General features: G+C 40.4%; 1 protein-coding gene across 7 annotated transcripts in view; it reads right to left on the bottom strand.

The window, feature by feature from the left end:
* wdr95 (WD40 repeat domain 95) overlaps positions 1-18,506 on the bottom strand; it is a 94,148-nt gene that overhangs the window by 9,288 nt on the left and 66,354 nt on the right. For all 7 annotated transcript variants that reach the window (XM_048264354.1, XM_048264359.1, XM_048264357.1 and 4 more), the window contains 4 exons: positions 12,231-12,300; positions 2,458-2,680; positions 2,183-2,288; positions 1,823-1,974 (listed from right to left, as the gene is read on the bottom strand). In XM_048264354.1, the coding sequence (XP_048120311.1) occupies positions 1,823-1,974; positions 2,183-2,288; positions 2,458-2,680; positions 12,231-12,300 (551 nt within the window). The remainder of the gene's footprint in view (positions 1-1,822; positions 1,975-2,182; positions 2,289-2,457; positions 2,681-12,230; positions 12,301-18,506) is intronic.

The raw sequence follows: 18,506 nt of genomic DNA, 5'->3' as shown, positions 1-18,506 counted from the left end.
TTCCCCTCAGATAACACATTATCATCAGTTCCATTCTCACCAATTTCAGTCCCTTTCAGAATAGGCTGTTTCTGGGGCCTGTTGCCATGCAAATGAGCTGTTGTTGGCCACACCCCACTCTGGAACTGATTGCATATTTACATCAACAGGCAGCATGGTTGAAAGCCAGGGAATACAAGGCGGTGACACGGCGATGGAGGATTCTCCACCAGAGAGCCTCCGACTGCCAGTGATAAAATGCAATGTGTTATGGAGGAATAATAAGGAATGTGTGACAAACTTGGTTCTGTTTAAATTTCCGTAGTAAAGTAGCCTAATAGTCAAGTTATTGGAGTTTAGCCAAAATGTCTGCTAAATACAATAACTATAAATATAGCAGAATCAATTCATGTACACATCTGTATGTATGATGTAACATAGCCTAACAATGTTAAATGATAATGGGTAAAACTTTATTTGGGCCGCTATATAAGCCCAGTAGAGGTGATATGTAGTCTATTCCAAAGTTTAAAAGCATTTGTGAAATTGCCTGTCTACTACCGGATAGCTTGAGTCGATTCCAGTGAAGGCTAGCCCTACGCTATATGGCCTTCGGCCTCATACCTACGGCCTAATTACAGCCGTGGGGATATCCTTTACCAAACCTGCTCCCACTCATGTCATATTGCCTAATATGTCAACAAGAACGAGACGTATCCTGGGGAGCTTCTGTTTGTACATTTGAAATATGGATGATATCAGGTGCGTAAAAGACATTTGGATATTTTGTGAACTCTTTCGAATGGTTATAGCGCTGTGAACGCTCCTGGCTGCGCCTGCCAAATACGCCACCATAATAGCAATCAGCTATGATTAATGTAGCTACTTCAGACCACCCCATTTTAGATTTGCGTCTGGCGCAACAGCCATTTATACGCTGGTAAAATAGCAACAGCGCCCAAGATCCGCCCACAAAGCGACTTGAGTTTTGCGCAAAGACACTTCCGTTTTAGACCATTAAAATAGAGCCCTGGGTGTATCATGGAACAAAAAACACAATTAAGAAGACCCCAGACTGTTGAGCAGCTGAAGACCTACATCAGGCAACAATGAGACAAGATTATTGTCAAACTCAGTTAATTTACAGACAAAAAGTGAAGCAAAACAGTGGTACATGCCCCTGCCCTATCCCAACTTTTTTTGAGATGCTTGGAGCAATTACATCTAAGGGGTTTACATTGTGTTCTTACAGTTTTCTCTTTGTTTATGGTTTCTCTCTGTTTGGTTTTGTTGCACTCTGTGGTTTGAGATTATGATTTGATTTGATTGTGTGTATTTGTGAGTCTAAAGTGATTGAGTGACAGTTTGTGTTAGGGATTTTTTGTTTTGTTTTCTACTTTGGAGGGGGTGAAAAGTATGGAGAGGGGGGGTAGAAGCCATTGTTGCTCTGTTGCATTGATGTCTATTTATTCAAACCCTTCTATTGGGGTCATAAAAACTGCTCTTAACTTCCTGATTGAACTAACATCAATCAAGTGTATGCGTTTGACAAATCCTGCATGTTTCATTTATTTGATTTGAATGCCCTGCTCTGGGGTAACAATTTGTAGCACATAGGTGGGGTCATTCTGAGTTTTGGGATAAGTGGTTGGTCTGCCACTATAGCATTCTGTTTTTAATTACATTTAACACAGCGGTCCAAGTTTTTTGGAACTAGGGTTGTATAATGGTTCATGTAAAAAAGGTTCATGCAGAAAAGGTTGAGAACTGTAAACTACACTTTCCAAATGAAACAGATCACGAGACAACAAATGTGGCGTGGGAAGGAGAAAGGTTTTTTCACCTTGTCCTAAGGGACAACATGGCCACTGAGTCTGTAGCAATGTATAGTGTATTCACCCCTGGGGAATATAGGGCTGCAGATATATCCCCACTGATCAGGCTGGCTCTAGGGTGTGCAGTGAACAAGCATGTCTGGTCTATGGCATGCCAGATCTGAAACACATTTAAGAAGCAGAGTCTAAACAATCCCATCATGTGACATTGGCTTGCATTACAACCATCCTTTTAAATCTAATTTTTTTTCATGTTATTGTTATTTTAAAATGGCATCTGCCTTTCACTATGAATTGAGTCCTCTAGAGAGATTATAGCCTGCCCCACTAGAGGTTGCTACCTAAAGTTTGAAATGTTGTGACCAAACCTTAACAGTGTTGTCCATGGACACGGAGAAGAAATGGTTTTCCCCTGTGTCAATGTAGAGATAGCAAATGGGTGCATAGTGTCCTTTGAGTACAGCCGTAGGTTTTCTAACAGTGACATGTTACCACATGGAAGATGAAGGTTAATCAGAAGGGGAAAAATGTATAACAATGTTTTAAAACTCTGGTAGAATATTGTAAGGTACCAGTAAAATATTATAAAGATGTTTATAGTTTATACAAATTGGTATGAGAAATATTGAAAGCAGATTCCTACCCTGGAACATATGGATTCCAAATACGCACAAGTCTATCCATCCCACCAGTAAGTAGGAGGTTATGTTTTTTACAAAGATCAAAAGTTGTCACCCCTTTCGGGACTGTGAAAATTGTTTGGTCCCATAAAGCCCGAGGCTGAGCCCTCCTGGGCTTCCCCTCACAGCAGGGCTCTTTCACCTCCCTAAGATGGTGCTCAACATTAGTGGAGGGCTGCACACAACCTTTGGAACAAAACAGTACAGTACACAAATATCAAGACTTCATCTCACAAGATTTCAAGTTGAAAGAGATTATTTAGGGGGTTTCTATGCTGTCAGTGTTAAACATAATTTGTGATAGGGTCTGGGAGCATTCCATTGGGGAATATTTTGAGTCGTAGAATCCTGGGCATAGACTTTCCATTAACCTTAATGTTTGGACCAGCCTAGCCAATTGCATTTATCACGGAATCCTAACATTACTTTCTACTTTGCCATTAACCTTTGCAAACTGATAATAAACCACATTGGCAGTAGGGAAACAATGAATTTAGATAGATATTGTAATTTAGATAGATATGGTATTTACCTAGCCTGGCGGGCCATCCTATATCATTGGATGGAATGGGTCTGGAATCGACCCATTCACCTCGGTTAATCCAAGGGGCGGGCAGAGAATTGTCTTTCAATCTGCCTAGACATGCAATAGGCCAGCGCTACGACCAATCAGAACAAAGAGCAGGATGACGTGGCCAGAGCGATGAAAACAGTGAACGGGGAGTGTGACGGTCGGCCCTGCGCCGCACATGAGAACTACGCATAGCTGCGTGGCAGCGCGGTGAACACGTCTCTCAACTGGCAAGTGCCCACACACATTTAAACTGAAACCACATAAGCACATTTTAACCCGCTTACTTTGATTTCATTACTTTCTTTTAGTGCACCGTTAACGTCTCAACATTCCATTATACCATATTTAGTTTGTTTGCTTCATTTAACGATAACATCATTCAAATCTCAAATCTACAATAACCACAACACCGCGTGGTTTAATTTACGCATCTTACGCTTTATTTAACTTCATACATATGAGTTTACATACACGTTAGTTTGCAATACCTATAGTAACTTTTGTTTAATTACTCACTGCCCTTTGTTTGAGTTTCTTTAAGTTCCGCGGGTTGATCTGTGGGAGTCGGCGAGCTCTTCCGCACCCGGCATCCAGACGTCCAGACATAAAGATGTTGATTTTGAGTTCTGTTTAGTTGATCTCATTTTGACCAAGAACTCTTTAGTTAACTTATTTTTGTGTTGAGCATTTTTCTATGATTTTGAAATGCTGCTCAATATTTTTGTAGAAATAAATATTATTTGAAACTTTATTTCTGCGCCCTTGCCTAACTGCCTTGGTCCCCCTTACAGGGAGGTAAACTTTTACCGTATCCGATTCGGCAAAAGCGGCAAATACATCCTTCTTCGAAAGGAATGACTTAAGTGCATTGTGTTGCTCAACTTTCAAAGAAAAAGCACAAGTCCAACTCCTCCAAAGTTGGCGCTAACGCCCGATTCAAACAACCGCTCTGGCGTTAAGCCATAGCCACCTTCCTTGTTGTTCACCATCGCGGGGACTGTCGTCATCCTGTTAAGCCCGCCTTAAGACTCTCTAACAAAATAGAGCGCTGTGATTGGATGACGTCCACGGCGTCAGCCAATATAAATCCCTATGGTTTGCTACTAGACGTACAGGCTGAGCAAATTAATTTGCCGCCGCTAGGGTGCGTCTAGATTTCTAGGCTAGTATTTACCTCTACCGGCTGCAATTCTTTAAAGCAATTCAATGTAGTTTCGGGTATTTTGACCACAGCTCTGATTTTGACGACTCTAGAGCTCCCCCTAGTCACAAAATATTTATATCTACCAGTGTTTCCCCTAGAAATTTTTCCAGCAGCGGTGCTATTACTTGGGGGTTGTTGGGCATTTTTTTTTTTTTTTTTTTTTTTCATACCTTCGTGTTTCTTTTGAGGACATTTTCAGCTTTTTTACATTATTGGTTAAAAATGATAGAAGACAAATGAAATGGCACAACCCAGAAAAAGATTATTTACAATTTATTTAAATTTGTCTTAATGGCAAAGGCACCCAATCTGGGCGAGCACTTAATTTTTTCTGGGCTTTTCAAAGAACATCTCTAAGGCTCTTTGGTAATTGAATTGAATTGTTGGGGGCCATTAATGCTGACACGCATGCACGTAGCCAGATGCTCTCCTTGTAGTCTATTTCTCAGTCCCAAAACAACAAACCCACGTATAAAATAGTAAATACTCACTTTTCTTCTACATCACTCCCACAGTTACCATACAACTCACTCACAATTAACTTCGAAAAGGACCTAGGCTACTTGATTGAAGTCGACCGTTAGATCTCACCGTCAAGAAGAACGCTGAAGTTATGAGAACACGTCTTTCTGATAAGAGAATGTAGGCTCCTATGTCTAATGCATAAAACGTGAAAAGGTCTGTTTGTGATAGCCTATTATAGCTAAGTGGACAGAATTTAGGCTATCATTATATGCCAACATATGCTCATATTTCCTTTAACTATCAGAAAGTTTAAACAGGCCTAGACTGTGTTAGCCTAGCTTTCCCATGCAAACATTACATGTAGCCCTAAGCTAGCGTTACAAGTCTAGGCTACAATTAACGTTAAGACCATACACCTTGTAGCACATTGGTTTACTCTATTGCATTACTTACGTTTTAATAATTTGTCGTTGAATGTTGATGGAGGCTCATCTTTGGGAAATCAGCTCTCTGGATAAAATTGTCAACCGGAGCAAGAGTTCTCAGAGTTGACGACACCGGACGAAAATCAATCAGCAGAAAGAACCGCATCACAACAGTAGGCTAAATCGCAACAAACTTTTTCCCCCATGTTAAATTCATTTCGGTAATCATGAATTGGTTTCTTTTATTTGATGTAGGCTAGGAGAGGAGGATGCATGTTTCACATTAGTGTCAATGTGTTAAAGCAGGCTTTGGATCAGAGGAATTGCTCAAGCTTAACATATGGCATAGGCTACAAGCGAATTCACGGCATACAAACAGCTTCGTGATGAAATATAACTAATATCATGTTTTATTGTCACCAGGCCTATAAGTAGGCTATTTATTGTGTAACCTACAAGTGAACGATGACACCATAGGCTACACTGTAGCGGAGCAAGACCCCATCAGTCGGATAGCTAAACAATGTAACCGTATTCAGAACGTAGGCTAGCCATATGGGCTGCAGACTTGTCTTTGGGCTTGTAATCACCGGACACATCATGCCGCAAATATGTCCTGAATAATGAGAGGCTAAGTGCGGATTTGATGCACTTAACTTACTCAAGACTTTCAGAAAACAATTTCGAGATGACGTTGGCCGTTGTGCTTTTACAGTGTGTTAAGTGAATGTTGTGATATTATGTTGCAGCGCCGCTGAAAATCCAGCGGCGGCGCTGCGCCGCTGTTAAATACACTGTAGGGGAAACGCTGTCTACAGTGCATGAAAATGCACTGTACTGTTATTCGTGGGCTTCTCTTTACTTTTACAGTGTATGAAAATGCACTGTACTGTTTTTTGTAGGCCTTTTATTGTCTTTATTATTCTTCTAACTATGGCTGGGCGATATGGCTGAAAACTGTATCACAATATAAGTATTTCATATCAGTCGATATAGATAATTATTGATTTTTTTTAAATCTATTTCAGATAAGGACCAGAAGAAAAATAAAGTTCAATTTACACTTTTATTTTAAACTTGACCTTCCTCTGATTTTAATCACCTCAGTTATCAATCAAAGCAAACAGGGAAAAGAAATAGCAACACAATCATGAAAAACACTCACAAATAAACACAAATAAATGTGCACATAAGTCTGAATGAAAAGCAGCACTGCTTGAAGCCTGGAAATATTGTAAACAAAGTAGCTTAATTTGCTAGTTTATCATCTACTGGTTACACTGTTAAGTTTCCCCACATGTGTTTTTAAGTTTCAAATGAATACTTTTTCTCATTGGGACAGGCCCGTTTGAGGCTTGGCTCATACTTTTCCATTTGCATCGGGATTGAGATGATTAGAACTTAGCAGTCAATTTGAATGCAACAGTTTTGAACAAATTCATGCAGCGTGCTAATGATGCTAACCGGATTTAATAGCAATTTAGCCAGTCGTCTTGCACGATTGTGAATGTTTGGATTACACTGTGCATGCTCAGGAGGGATGCGCCTGTTGAGAGGGAGAGAGAGAGAGAGTGCACGGGGCAAGGACTCATTGAGAGTCTGTGTTGAGGTAGGCCTACTTGGTAGAGTTGCACATACTAGCTACAATGCGAGATATATTTAGCTTATGTATTTATGGACAACGTAAGGCGGGAGGTGTGTGTTGCTTTTAATTATAGAATGTTCTATCGAACGTATTTTTTATTGATATCGATTAAACCATTTAATGTACAAACATGGTTTAAAATTTTATAATGTAGGTTTTATTTTTGTGAACCTTGAGATATTAACAACAAACAACCTTATTTTTCCCATAGACTTTTTATTGGCCATTAAACTATCTGTCTATCAACATCAATCAACATCCATGTCAAATTAAGTTACTACCTAGCAAACTCCATAGCAACCAACATGATTACCCTAGCAACCAGCATAGCAACCACTTTATATAGCATAGTAAGCACTATGATTACCACCATAGCAACCATCTTAATAATTACCCTAGCAACAACCTAACAACCACTTACACAATGCCAACCTAGCAACTGCCATAACAAACAGCATGATTACCCTAAGAACCAGCATAGCAACCACTTTATTTAGCATAGTAACCACAATGGTTGCTATGCTGGTTGCGAGAAAAATCTAGCCTAGAAATCTAGACGCACCCTAGCGGCAGCAAATTACATTTGCTGCCAGGGCTAGTCTAGCAACTCTCTGTTGGCTTGTGATCTCGAAAAATTAAACTTCTATCAGGCCAATCAAATCGTGTATAGAGTCGTTAGGCGGGCTTAACATAATGATTGATGGCAGAGTTGCAACGGTTTGGCTTGAATTCCCTGCTACTTGAAAACAAATAAGGTTATGTTGCTGTTGGCGAACAGTGTGACACGAGTTAAGCTTTTATTAAGTTGGTAAAAGTTTGAACTAGCCAACTAGCTCCGCTGGTGGGAAACATGGGACTCATAGCGCTGTCCTATTCCGTGCAGAGGGAATTTGAAAGACAACCGATTATCCTGCCCCTCGGACTGAGCACTGCGAACGGTGAGTGCCCAGACCCTACATTTTAATGTGGGTCTGGTTCGTCAGGCTAAGAAAAATCATGTTGGTTGCTAGGTTGACATTATGCTAGGGGTTGTTAGGTTGTTGGTAGGGTTAGTAGGGTGTTGCTAGGGTAATCATAGTGGCTACTACTGTATGCTAAATAAAGAAGTTGATATGTTGGTTGCTAAGGTAATAATGTTAGTTGCTATGGAGGTTGCTAGGTAGTAATTGAATCAGACATGGATGTTGAGGGATGTTGATAGTTAAATGGATAGATGAATGGTTTGAAGTAGATGGATGGAGAGAAAGTAGGATGGAAGGTGCCTTGTACCAATATTACCTGAGTAATTGAGATGGTTGCTAGGGTATTGCTAGGGAAATCATGTTGCTTGCTGTGAGGGTTTCTAGGTTGACATTATGGTAGTGGTTGCTAGGTTGTTGCTAGGGTATTTCAGATGGTTGCTAGGGTAATCATAGTGGTTACTATACTATTTAAAGTGGTTCCTATGGAGGTTGCTAGGTAGTAATTGAAGTGGACATGCATGCTGACGGATGTTGATAGACAGATCATTTAATGTATGTTGATACAGAAGGCCAGCTGTATTAACGCTTTTGCGCCCACTTCAGGCGTATTTGTTTCGCAACATGCGTGTAAAAAATGGTGAGGTATGTACTAACAGGCCACACTGAGATAAAAGTGCAGACTGCCTGTCATGAGAGCTGAGAATTGCACTTTTCCGTCTCATGCATACAGTTGTGCTCATAAGTTTACATACCCTGTACATACACATGCTAAAGTTGACTAAAAAGAGGAATAAAAAAAATCTTCTTTTGGAAATTGATCTAATGCCTTCATTAAAACAAATAGGAAATAGCCAACCTTTAATGACACCAATTTTCTTTGTGAATGAATAATGTATTGTAAATAAATAAATGTTCTTCCATAAAATACAGGGGCTCATAAGTATACATACCCCTATGTTAAATTCCCATAGAGGCAGGCAGATTTCTATTTTTAAAAGCCAGTTATTTCATGGATCCAGGATACTATGCATCCTGATAAATTTCCCTTGGCCTTTGGATTTAAAATAGCCTCACATCATCACATACCCTTCACCATACCTAGAGATTGGCATGGTTTTATTTCAGTTAGCCTAATAGCTGGTTTGATTTGCATTGAGAGATCTTATGGAAAGTACCCCATGCCAATCGTGAGATACGGTGAAGGGTAGCCTATGTGATTGTCCCAAGGAGAAGTACGAACCTTTATTTTAACTAACTACATAGAAAACATTATCAATTGCATCCACACATATCAGTAGCCTTTTAACTGTGTTTAAACTGCAAGTCTTGCACGAATGTCTTAAAGTGACAGGAACTCAATTAGAACTACGCACCTACAATATATTGACATCAAAGAAACCTGTAATAGTTTAGCTCACTGGCGGGATGTGACCTGTGCTATTAAGTTTTAATTGCCAAAGTCAGCTACCACCACAAAGGAATCCAATGCTGTGGGAAACACTGTAAAAGCAGGTGTTAATTCAAGTTGCAGATAAATGCGTCAATAAGAGAACCTTTCAAAGACCACAGAATCGCTATTTAGAGCAGCGGTCCCCAACCATCGGGCCGCGACATTCCTAACCGGTCCATAGCCTACGACATGAGTTTAAATGCATGCAAACTAAACTCAATTTAATTCACAATAATGCCACGTTTTTACATGGGATAGGCCTATATGCAGTTGTTTGATTGCGCGCATGTTTGCATTTTGAAAGGTCTATTTTCTTACGTCTGTCTGTTCCGCCTTCAACACTTATATTGCCTTTAGCGCTGCGCAGCCTCAGGTCAGCTCACTTCACTTGATCAGTTCTTGGCGAACGGTAGTGTCACGCGAAGTTAGCTAAACTTCTAGAATGAGCAACAAAAAACAAGCATCTTTAGCAGGTCACTGGCCAGAGTGTTTGAGCTGCGAGAGCCGCTGCAGAGATTTCTTACAGAAAAAAAGTCACCGTTAGCTGCACATTTTAGTGATGAGGACTGGGTGTCAAAACTCGCTTACCTGTGTGACATATTCGGGTTGCTTAATGACCTCAACCGGTCACTCCAGGGGAGAATGATGACTGTCTTTAAACTGGCAGATAAAGTCGCTGCATTTACTGTAAAGCCAAGCTTGATTTGTAGGGACGACGAGTGGACCGGGGTGTTTTTGATATGTTACAGTAGTGGGGGGTTTGGTAGGGCCCTTTCTCTCGCAGCTGGTGCGCGATCACCTTGTTGCACTTTCAAATGAGTTTGAGCGTTAGGCTACTTCCCATCCTCCAAAGATTCACGGCAAACCAATGAGTGGGTCCGCAACCCATTTGTCAATATCCCGAATAGTCCTAACTTTTCAGCGCAGGAGGAAGAGCAGTTGATCGAAATTGCATTGGTCTTAAGAGTGTGTATGAGGAAACCTCTCTGGCGGGTTTTTGGATCAAAACCAAAGCAGAATATCCCGAGATAGCCGTAAAAGAGCTGAAACCGTTGCTACCATTTCCCACCACGTATCTATGCGAGGCCGGGTTTTCTGCAATGACTGCAGCTAAGACCAAATTGCGCAATCGACTGGACATTTCAAACACACTGAGGGTGTCACTGTCTTCACCCCCAGATTGAACCTTCTTATTGCAGGGGAACAAGCACAGGGCTCCCACTGATTATATTCGTAATGCACGTTTAGTTCCCATGTTTTGTTATATTTTGTTAAGCATGTTCACACTTGATTTATGTAGCTTCAAGTTGTTCAATTTTCATAGTTCATATTGTTCAATTTTCACTTCTTCAAGTTCAAGTGGAGCTAGTTCTTTTGTGTGGAACATAGAACCCTCGAACCCACCACCCCGCCCCCCCCCCGGTCCGTGAAAAAAAAATGTGAATCAAACTGGTCCATGGAACATAAAAGGTTGGGGACCCCTGATTTAGAGCACCAGTTTTGCATCTTTGTACTATATCAAAAGCAATTTCGTTGGCCTTTTGAAGGTTTTTTATTTTCACTTTTACTTCATCCACTTAAACTTTCCTACTTGCTAGATCTGACCAATCTTCCATAGCCTACGTGCATAAGTAGTTTGAGTAGAACCACTGCTCTTCATTATCTTCCTGCTTGTTGACATCATGTATTGTATAATTTCATGATCGTTTGAATTCCTTTTAATCAAACTAAATATTTGATTCCTTTTAATGTTGTCATCAGTTAACTTCATTCAACTGCGCTTGTGACTGAAGTATGTCATTCAGTTGTTAATGTTCTTAAATTGCGGTAGGGGGCGGGGAAAGGCGCTGTTTACCCGATGAACTGCAGGTTTGATAAATACGACGTTAACATAAGTGTCATAGCATGGGGTTTCTGCAGGTTGGCCATGGCGCTGATAATGCAACGTTCGCAAATGCACGTATATCTAGCCCAGATAGTTTAATGGATGTTGATAGTTGAATGGATGGATGAATGGTTTGAATTAGATGGATGGAAGGTGTCTTGTATCAATATTACTTGTTGAATGGAGAGAGACACAGAGAGAGAAAGAGGGCTTAGAAGTTGAGCGGTTGGCAGTTTGAACAGGTGCAACTCAGTTTAAAGGGACACCAGGCAACGTTTTCGTGTTAATTAATCATCTTCCTAAGTCGGTATATAGTTAAATGACTCATTACGGGGCGAATGAAGGCTCTCTCGCCTGCCCCTAGTCTCTCGCCTGCCCCTAGTCTCCCTGCCTGCAAGAAGAATATCCCACTTGCAAGTTCGGTGTATCCTACCCGCCGACCGAAACAGGATCAGTTTTAGAGGCAGGCTAACAAAACGCTAGAGATTGTTGCAAACGTGTGTATAATGGCAGAGCCGGCGAAGAAGCAGCGAAAACCCTTGACGGAAGACGCAAAGAAAAGGAAAAGAGTTTCAGACCGAGCGAGGGGGAGTTTAGTAGAGAAAAAGCATCAGGCTTGCCTGGTGTCCCTTTAATTGGCCTATTATGGTGTCATAATGGCCAGTGCGAAGTCTTTGTTTTTTGTTAATATCAAAAAGTATAAAGTACAAAAATGAAAAATGGTTCTCTGTGCTAGGTGCTTGTTTCTCCCCATTATAAGTTTGTGTACCATGACTTCAAAGCTGTTAGATTAAAGTAAAAAGCCTACATAAGATGCATTTCATGTTTGTTGGTGTTGCAATGACTGTTGTATTGCTTCATCTAGCTCTACCACTGCCACAAGATACACATTAAATATGAAGTTTTTCCTTAGGCTACTATCCTCTGACAGAGGTCCCTACACAACACAGCAGCCTATTTCAGTTATTAATTTCTTAAGGTTGAAAGATTCTCTATGATTCTATTTCTGAGTCATTGTTGGGCTGAAGTCAGACAATCCACAAACATTTTTCTTTATAATGTTTCATCCTCAACTGTATTGAGACAGTAATGAGCCTACAAAGCATGAGTTAAAATAGGACATTACCAATGACCAGTGCAGATGCGTCATGGTTGGATGTAGAAATGACAGCTTCCATATTTTTTAAATATTTCACCTGAAAAAATGACCACCTCATTAATTAATAAATGTCTCATTAAAAAATAATGCAGTTCAAATTGAAAATGATAAAATGATATTCAGGTAGTCTTGGCTGAAGTTGTTGGCACACTTCCATGAAAAAAAAGAAAAACCCCTTAACGTTTATATAAAAATAAATTGAAACTGTAGTAATCGTCATTCATCATCATTTGTGCCATGTTTAATGCAAACTAGATTTCAATTGTGACTTAATTCAACAGAATATTTAAAAAACAAATATAAATGAAAATAGCTCTGACAAAGATTATGGTACCCTTCACCTAACCTTTAGCAATGACTTCCAACTAGCCTTCTGCAGCTCTGAATCTGTCAACATTTTTAAACTTTGCAAACTGCTCCAGCCATCTTAAGTTTTAAGGGTGCCTCCCATAGACTGCATGTTCCAACTATTTCCAGAAATGTTCAATGGGATTTAAGTCTTGACTCATAATCATTTAGCACCCAGAATGAAATTCTATCCCTCTCTCTAGCCTACAGGACATACTAGGTCTGCACCTTGCTATTTGAATTCCATGATCCAGCTATACATCCCCTCTCACCCACTGTGGTCCTCTGATGAGCGTCTGCTGTATCGACCATGCATTAACGCTAACAGTGGGGCTACACCGGGCACGTAATTTAAGTGCTTCGTTCGCGTTGCGTACATTAAAAAAAATAGACCAGTCTTCTAGAATTGGTTTTACACGTTGCGGAACGTTACGCGCTTTGTGTAGGCACCCTGTAACAGTGGCTCTGTAACCAGGAACATGTAGAGTGCAGACATAAGAGCTGCAGAGCAGAGGAGGTCTGCTTTTCTTGCAGAGTAGCTGCTTGACTGCTAGGCGGTACGGCTGGGTAACATCATCTCCTCCAATAAGCCATTCCTGAGTAATCCAGTCTTGAAATGTGGGCTGAAGTTCTATGGCAATAGCACCCCAAAATTATAAATTAGCTTTCCATATCAAAGTATCACAAGTTAATCATAGCATGCACAGATCAACTGTGCCTTGGGTTACATGACATTTGCATATATGCAAGCACAGGTTACTTCAGGTCACAAATGCATAAGTATAAGGAATAAGTTAAATTTTTGATACTTACGATGGAAAGCAAATTAATAATTGCCCACATGTGGATACCATGTAGAAATTTGCCACAATTTCAAGACTGGATTACTCAGGAATGACTAATTGTTCAGAGGATGAGTCATCATGAGACTGTTTTCTGACACTGGGCTGTAGCCTATGTTTCGCTCCACGATCCCTTTCTGGTCTTGAGATTTCATTGTGCCCTACACAGATTCAAGGCACCCTGGGCTAGGCCTGTCAAACTCGATTCCTTTTAAGGATCCGGGTTATTCTGAGTCACTCACTAAACTGATCCGGGTTGAACGAGTCACTTGAGTCACTTGAGTCAGTATTACTAAATCGCAAAGAAATTCAGTCCTACGTTCAAGCAGTGCCGTGGGGTGCTTCATTTCGTTAAGTGCCTTCTCATGTTGGATGTGAGGATGCTCTCCTGGTCAAAGTGCATCCACACATTGTTCATCTTTTTGGTGCTCATGTTCAGAAACTGTGATCTTATTGACAGAGAGGGTAGCCTATATTATAATAATTAATTATTTGTTGTTGTTTTGTTAACAATAGAAAAGTTTGCCTAGATCTAATGCTACTCTGCTACAATGTTTATTACCACTACTACTAATAGTAGGCTACTAGGAATTTATTCTAATAAGTATTATAGGCTGCTAATACTAGGCAACTAATATTACTATTAATCATAGCTATACTGTTAGGTAGCCTAATATAATATAATATAATATAATATAATATAATATAAAATAGCCTAATAGCATCAAAACCTCTGTTGATTTATTGTCTTAACCTAGCCTAAGCAATTGACTTTCAATGTAGACATAGAAACAGGAACGTAGAAATGCCCTGCAGTGAATAAATTATTATTATTGTTATTATTATTATTATTATTATTACTACTACTACTATTCTCATTAGGCCTATTATTATTATCACCTTGACACGAGTAGAAACTAGGCTCCTCGCTCGTCTACAGATCCACTCATGTAGCCGGCTGATTCGACTGACTCGCACTCATAACAACAAAACGTAACCGGTCCGCCCGGCTGATCCAAATGACCCAGGTAGGCTAGCCTACTCAAGCAACTCCATACAGAGCTTGCAATGTTTCGGACTGTCTTCGCAACCTAATTGCATTTTAAAGTAGGCTATGCGTGCAGAACATATGTTATTTCAGAAGTGAAAGCATGGCTTTTGTTGTGGATTTGCTTTTCACCTTGACGAGGAGTTACTCGCTCCTCTAAAGATCCACTCATGACAACGTGGCGGCTAATTCGGCTGACTCGCACTCATAACAAGATAACGCGAAACGCCCGCCCGGGTGATCCGACTGACTCAGGTAGCCTACTCAAGCAACTCCATACAGAGCTTGCAATGTTTCGGACTGTCTTTGCGACCTAATTGCATTTTATAGTAGGCTATGCGTGCAGAACATATGTTATTTCAGAAGTGAAAGCATGGCTTTTGTTATGGATTTGTTTTTCACCTTGACGAGGAGTTACTAGCTGCTCTAAAGATCCACTCATGACAACGTAGCCGGCTGATTCGACTGACCCAGGTAGATACTCAAGCAGCTCCATGAGCGTGCAGTTCGGACTGTCTGCACGACCTAATTGCATTTTAATATGCTACATCTATACACCAAATCTAATTATGTCTAGGCTACATGCAGAACATTGAATGTTATTTCAGAAGTGGAAAAATGGCTTTTGTTGTGGAATTGCTTTTCACCTCGAGGAGGAGCTACTCGCTCTCGCAGATCCACTCATGACAACGTAGCCGGCTGATTCGACTGACTCGTACTCAACGTAGCCTAACCGGCCGGCTGATCCGACTAACCCGGATTGCTAGCCGCTCCAGTCTGAGTCACATGGTCTGTGAGTCTGCAATGTTTCCGGCTCTGCGGGAAGTTAACCAGTTATCTCGGACTGCCTGCTCACTCAGTCGCTTGAGTTGATTTGTGGAGTTGTGGTTGCCTACGAAATTGTTACATTTTTGGCAGCTACGATGGCTAGGGCTAGGAGGCTAGCTAATGTTGCAAGAGGTTTGTGTGTGGCGCTGTTTATCGTTTTAGATTGAATTGTAGTAGGACTCAACTGATCCGAGTTAATGATTCTAGAGACTCGCGACTCATGGGTTAATTTAAAGACACGGGTGAAAGATCCGAGTGAATCACGACTTAAACACCTTTACCCTGGGCCAGTTGTACCAAAAGCACATGGTGGAAACATTCATTTTTTTCTTCTGTAAAAGACCTGATATGACTTGCCAAAAAGCTTCAGTTTTGTCTCATCAGTCCAAAAGACATTTCTCCAGAAGGATTGTGACTTGACAAGTGCATTTCAGCCAATTCCAGTCAGACTTTTGTATATTTTTCTTTCAGCAGTGCAACACCTGCAAGGAGCCAACTGTTGCCCAAAAAGTGAATGATGGTGTGATCAGACACGGATATACCTTGACCGTGGAATTAATCGTGGACATTTTCTTCAGCTCTTCCAATTTGCACTACCCTCTGTAGTCTGGAGTCAATTTTTCTTCTAGCAGCCACATTCAGCGAGGTTGGCTACAGTTCTATGCATTTTAAATATGCAACTGTAGTCACTGGAACATCAAGCTGTTTGGAAATCTACTGATAGCTTTCATATTTGACATGTTTGTCTATAATTGCATTGCATGTAAATGCAATGGACTATTATCGCTGTTCTTCTTAATATTATTATTCTTCTTCCGACCAAATTTGACGTTCAAAGGCTCTAAAACCACTGAACCGTTCGACGTCATTCAACCACTCCTACAAAGGTCTTGTAACAGAGATTTGTTCTATGTTTTTTCACATTTGTGAACTTTATACTTTTTTAGATATTTATGATAATAGAGCAAGAAATTGACATTGACCGCCGTGGCGGCAACTTTTAGCATTATGACGTGACCTCCACCTGAAAGCAATCAACAGTAGCAGAGCTACCTGGAGCTGTGAATCTGCTGAACGTCTTCGGCTGCTGTGCCGTGGTCACTTTATTTGCTCGTGAAACTCTCATTCAGAGGCACATTTCTCTAATTACAGACAAGGTAAGTGTTCCGGTTTTTGGTATTTGAGTCATTTATGTCGTCAAACATTATGTAACGTTCGCGTTAAATAGCCTATGAAACATATAAACTACACTAACGTTATAACGTTAACGTTTTAACATTAGTGAAATAGGCTTTAGTGGACGTAGCACCTTGCTACGTTGATTAAGGAAACCCACTGTTAATCAACGTTAATATGTCGTCAACGTTTACAGTGACCGGTTAGCTGTAGGTTTCGATAGATAACGACAATCAAACGTAGGCCTAATGCACTAAAGTTAACGTTACATTTGTTCATTAGGCCTACTAACAAGCAGCTTTTTAACTATAACGTTAACGTAAACCAGAGAAGTAAGTAGGCCTACAGATAGATACTATGGCTCTGATTTTATTCGACATCAGGTCACTTTACACGGGTGTATAGAATCAAGCACCTAGAATAGATTATGATTATGACCATTTAACCATACTGAGACTTATCTGAGATCTACACTGAGACATTCTGAGAACTATATTGTTGTGTGAGGACTATACTCACTAACTATATGGAACATGTATACCTGTGAATCATATTGTCAACCATTCATACCTTTGAATCATTCCTGTGCTGTAACATCTGTGAAACATAGCTGTGCTGTTAGACCTCTCTTTTTAGACCTGAGCTGTGCTGTGTGAAAAATAAGATTCTAACTCAGGGCTCTACACTAACATTTTTTTTCAGGAGCACTTGTGCGCCCAAGTTAAAAAATTTAGGAGCACAGACAAAAATTTGGGCGTACAGTCAGTTCTGTACTTAACTTACACATAATCTAACATTATACTGCAGCTAACAGTTAAACATGCCAGTGCACCAATTGCGAATATTAAGAATGACTGACAACATTTAGGCTACAGGAAACAGGATTTTAAAGATCAGTGCCTACTTTATTTTCAGTCTGTTCTATTTTCCTACATTTGTACATGGCACATTGCCATATTTGCATTTAGCCTGTATATCAAGTATCCTGCCAAATGTAGGCTAATTTATTTATTTGTGAATCCATCTATAGCTAAACCAAATATGCCCATGGTGACCTATCTGACTGCATACTGCCTAATACTACTACTAAAACAGTCCATTTTCTCTTCCACAAAACCCAACATAGGCTAATCAAGGATATATATTTTATACTTTTAGTTTTTATTTGAAATATCTGCATTGATGGGGGCAGTAGGCAAACGTTAGGCCTACTTTCGTTTTGCACTTCAGCTTGTATTCGGTGTAAACAAACAAGCATGCGTGGAAGCCTGGAGTTGTCAGTAGCGTTCTACCTTTGAATAAAATGGGAGTATTACGGGAGGCTACTTTTGTGCCGGTTCGCTACAGCTATATTTTGCATATTGCAGCCAATACGTCAACTTGGCTAAAAGGCATGGTAGGTTACCTTTCCTTCTCTCACTGCTTTCTCAGAATCTCATCCTGTTCCTCCTATATCCAATGAATTCGGTGGATAGAAGAACTAATTTCTTCAATCTTTGCATCTTGGCTGGCTAGTGTAACTTTCCGCTTTTTCTGCGCGCTCTTGGATTTGATAGAAGAGACTACTAGCGAGCCACAACGCGAAACTGCTAACGTTGATGGGAGGTGTAGTATTTATGCTGCATTCGCGACGTGATTATATGGTTTGCACCAGTAATGTTTCTCGATGTTGCGGTGTATTTTGTAGACAAACATTGACATGGTTAGAAGTCATTCGCACCAGTCGCCCTAAATATTTTTTTTACACTTTCGCCGCGGCATCATTTTTACTTCGCGTAATGCGCGAAGTGAAATGGTCGCACTGTAGAGCCCTGACTAACCTAAGTTCTGTCTAAAACTGATCATCTGAAGGGCTGACTCTTTTATTCTTCAGTGTATATATCACCATCAAATTTGACCTAATACCTTTAACTGAGGCCTCTAGCTGTTGCTGCCAGTTCAGAGTTACCACTGATAAATAGATCTGTCTTAGGATAATATGATTGGCATTATCAAGTTCTA

This window comes from Alosa alosa, chromosome 15 (genome assembly GCF_017589495.1).
Source record: "Alosa alosa isolate M-15738 ecotype Scorff River chromosome 15, AALO_Geno_1.1, whole genome shotgun sequence".
In the NCBI taxonomy this organism is placed as follows: Eukaryota; Metazoa; Chordata; class Actinopteri; order Clupeiformes; family Clupeidae; genus Alosa; species Alosa alosa.
The sequence above is the reverse complement of the archived record's forward strand: the minus strand, read 5'-3'. Positions and strand labels throughout refer to the sequence as shown.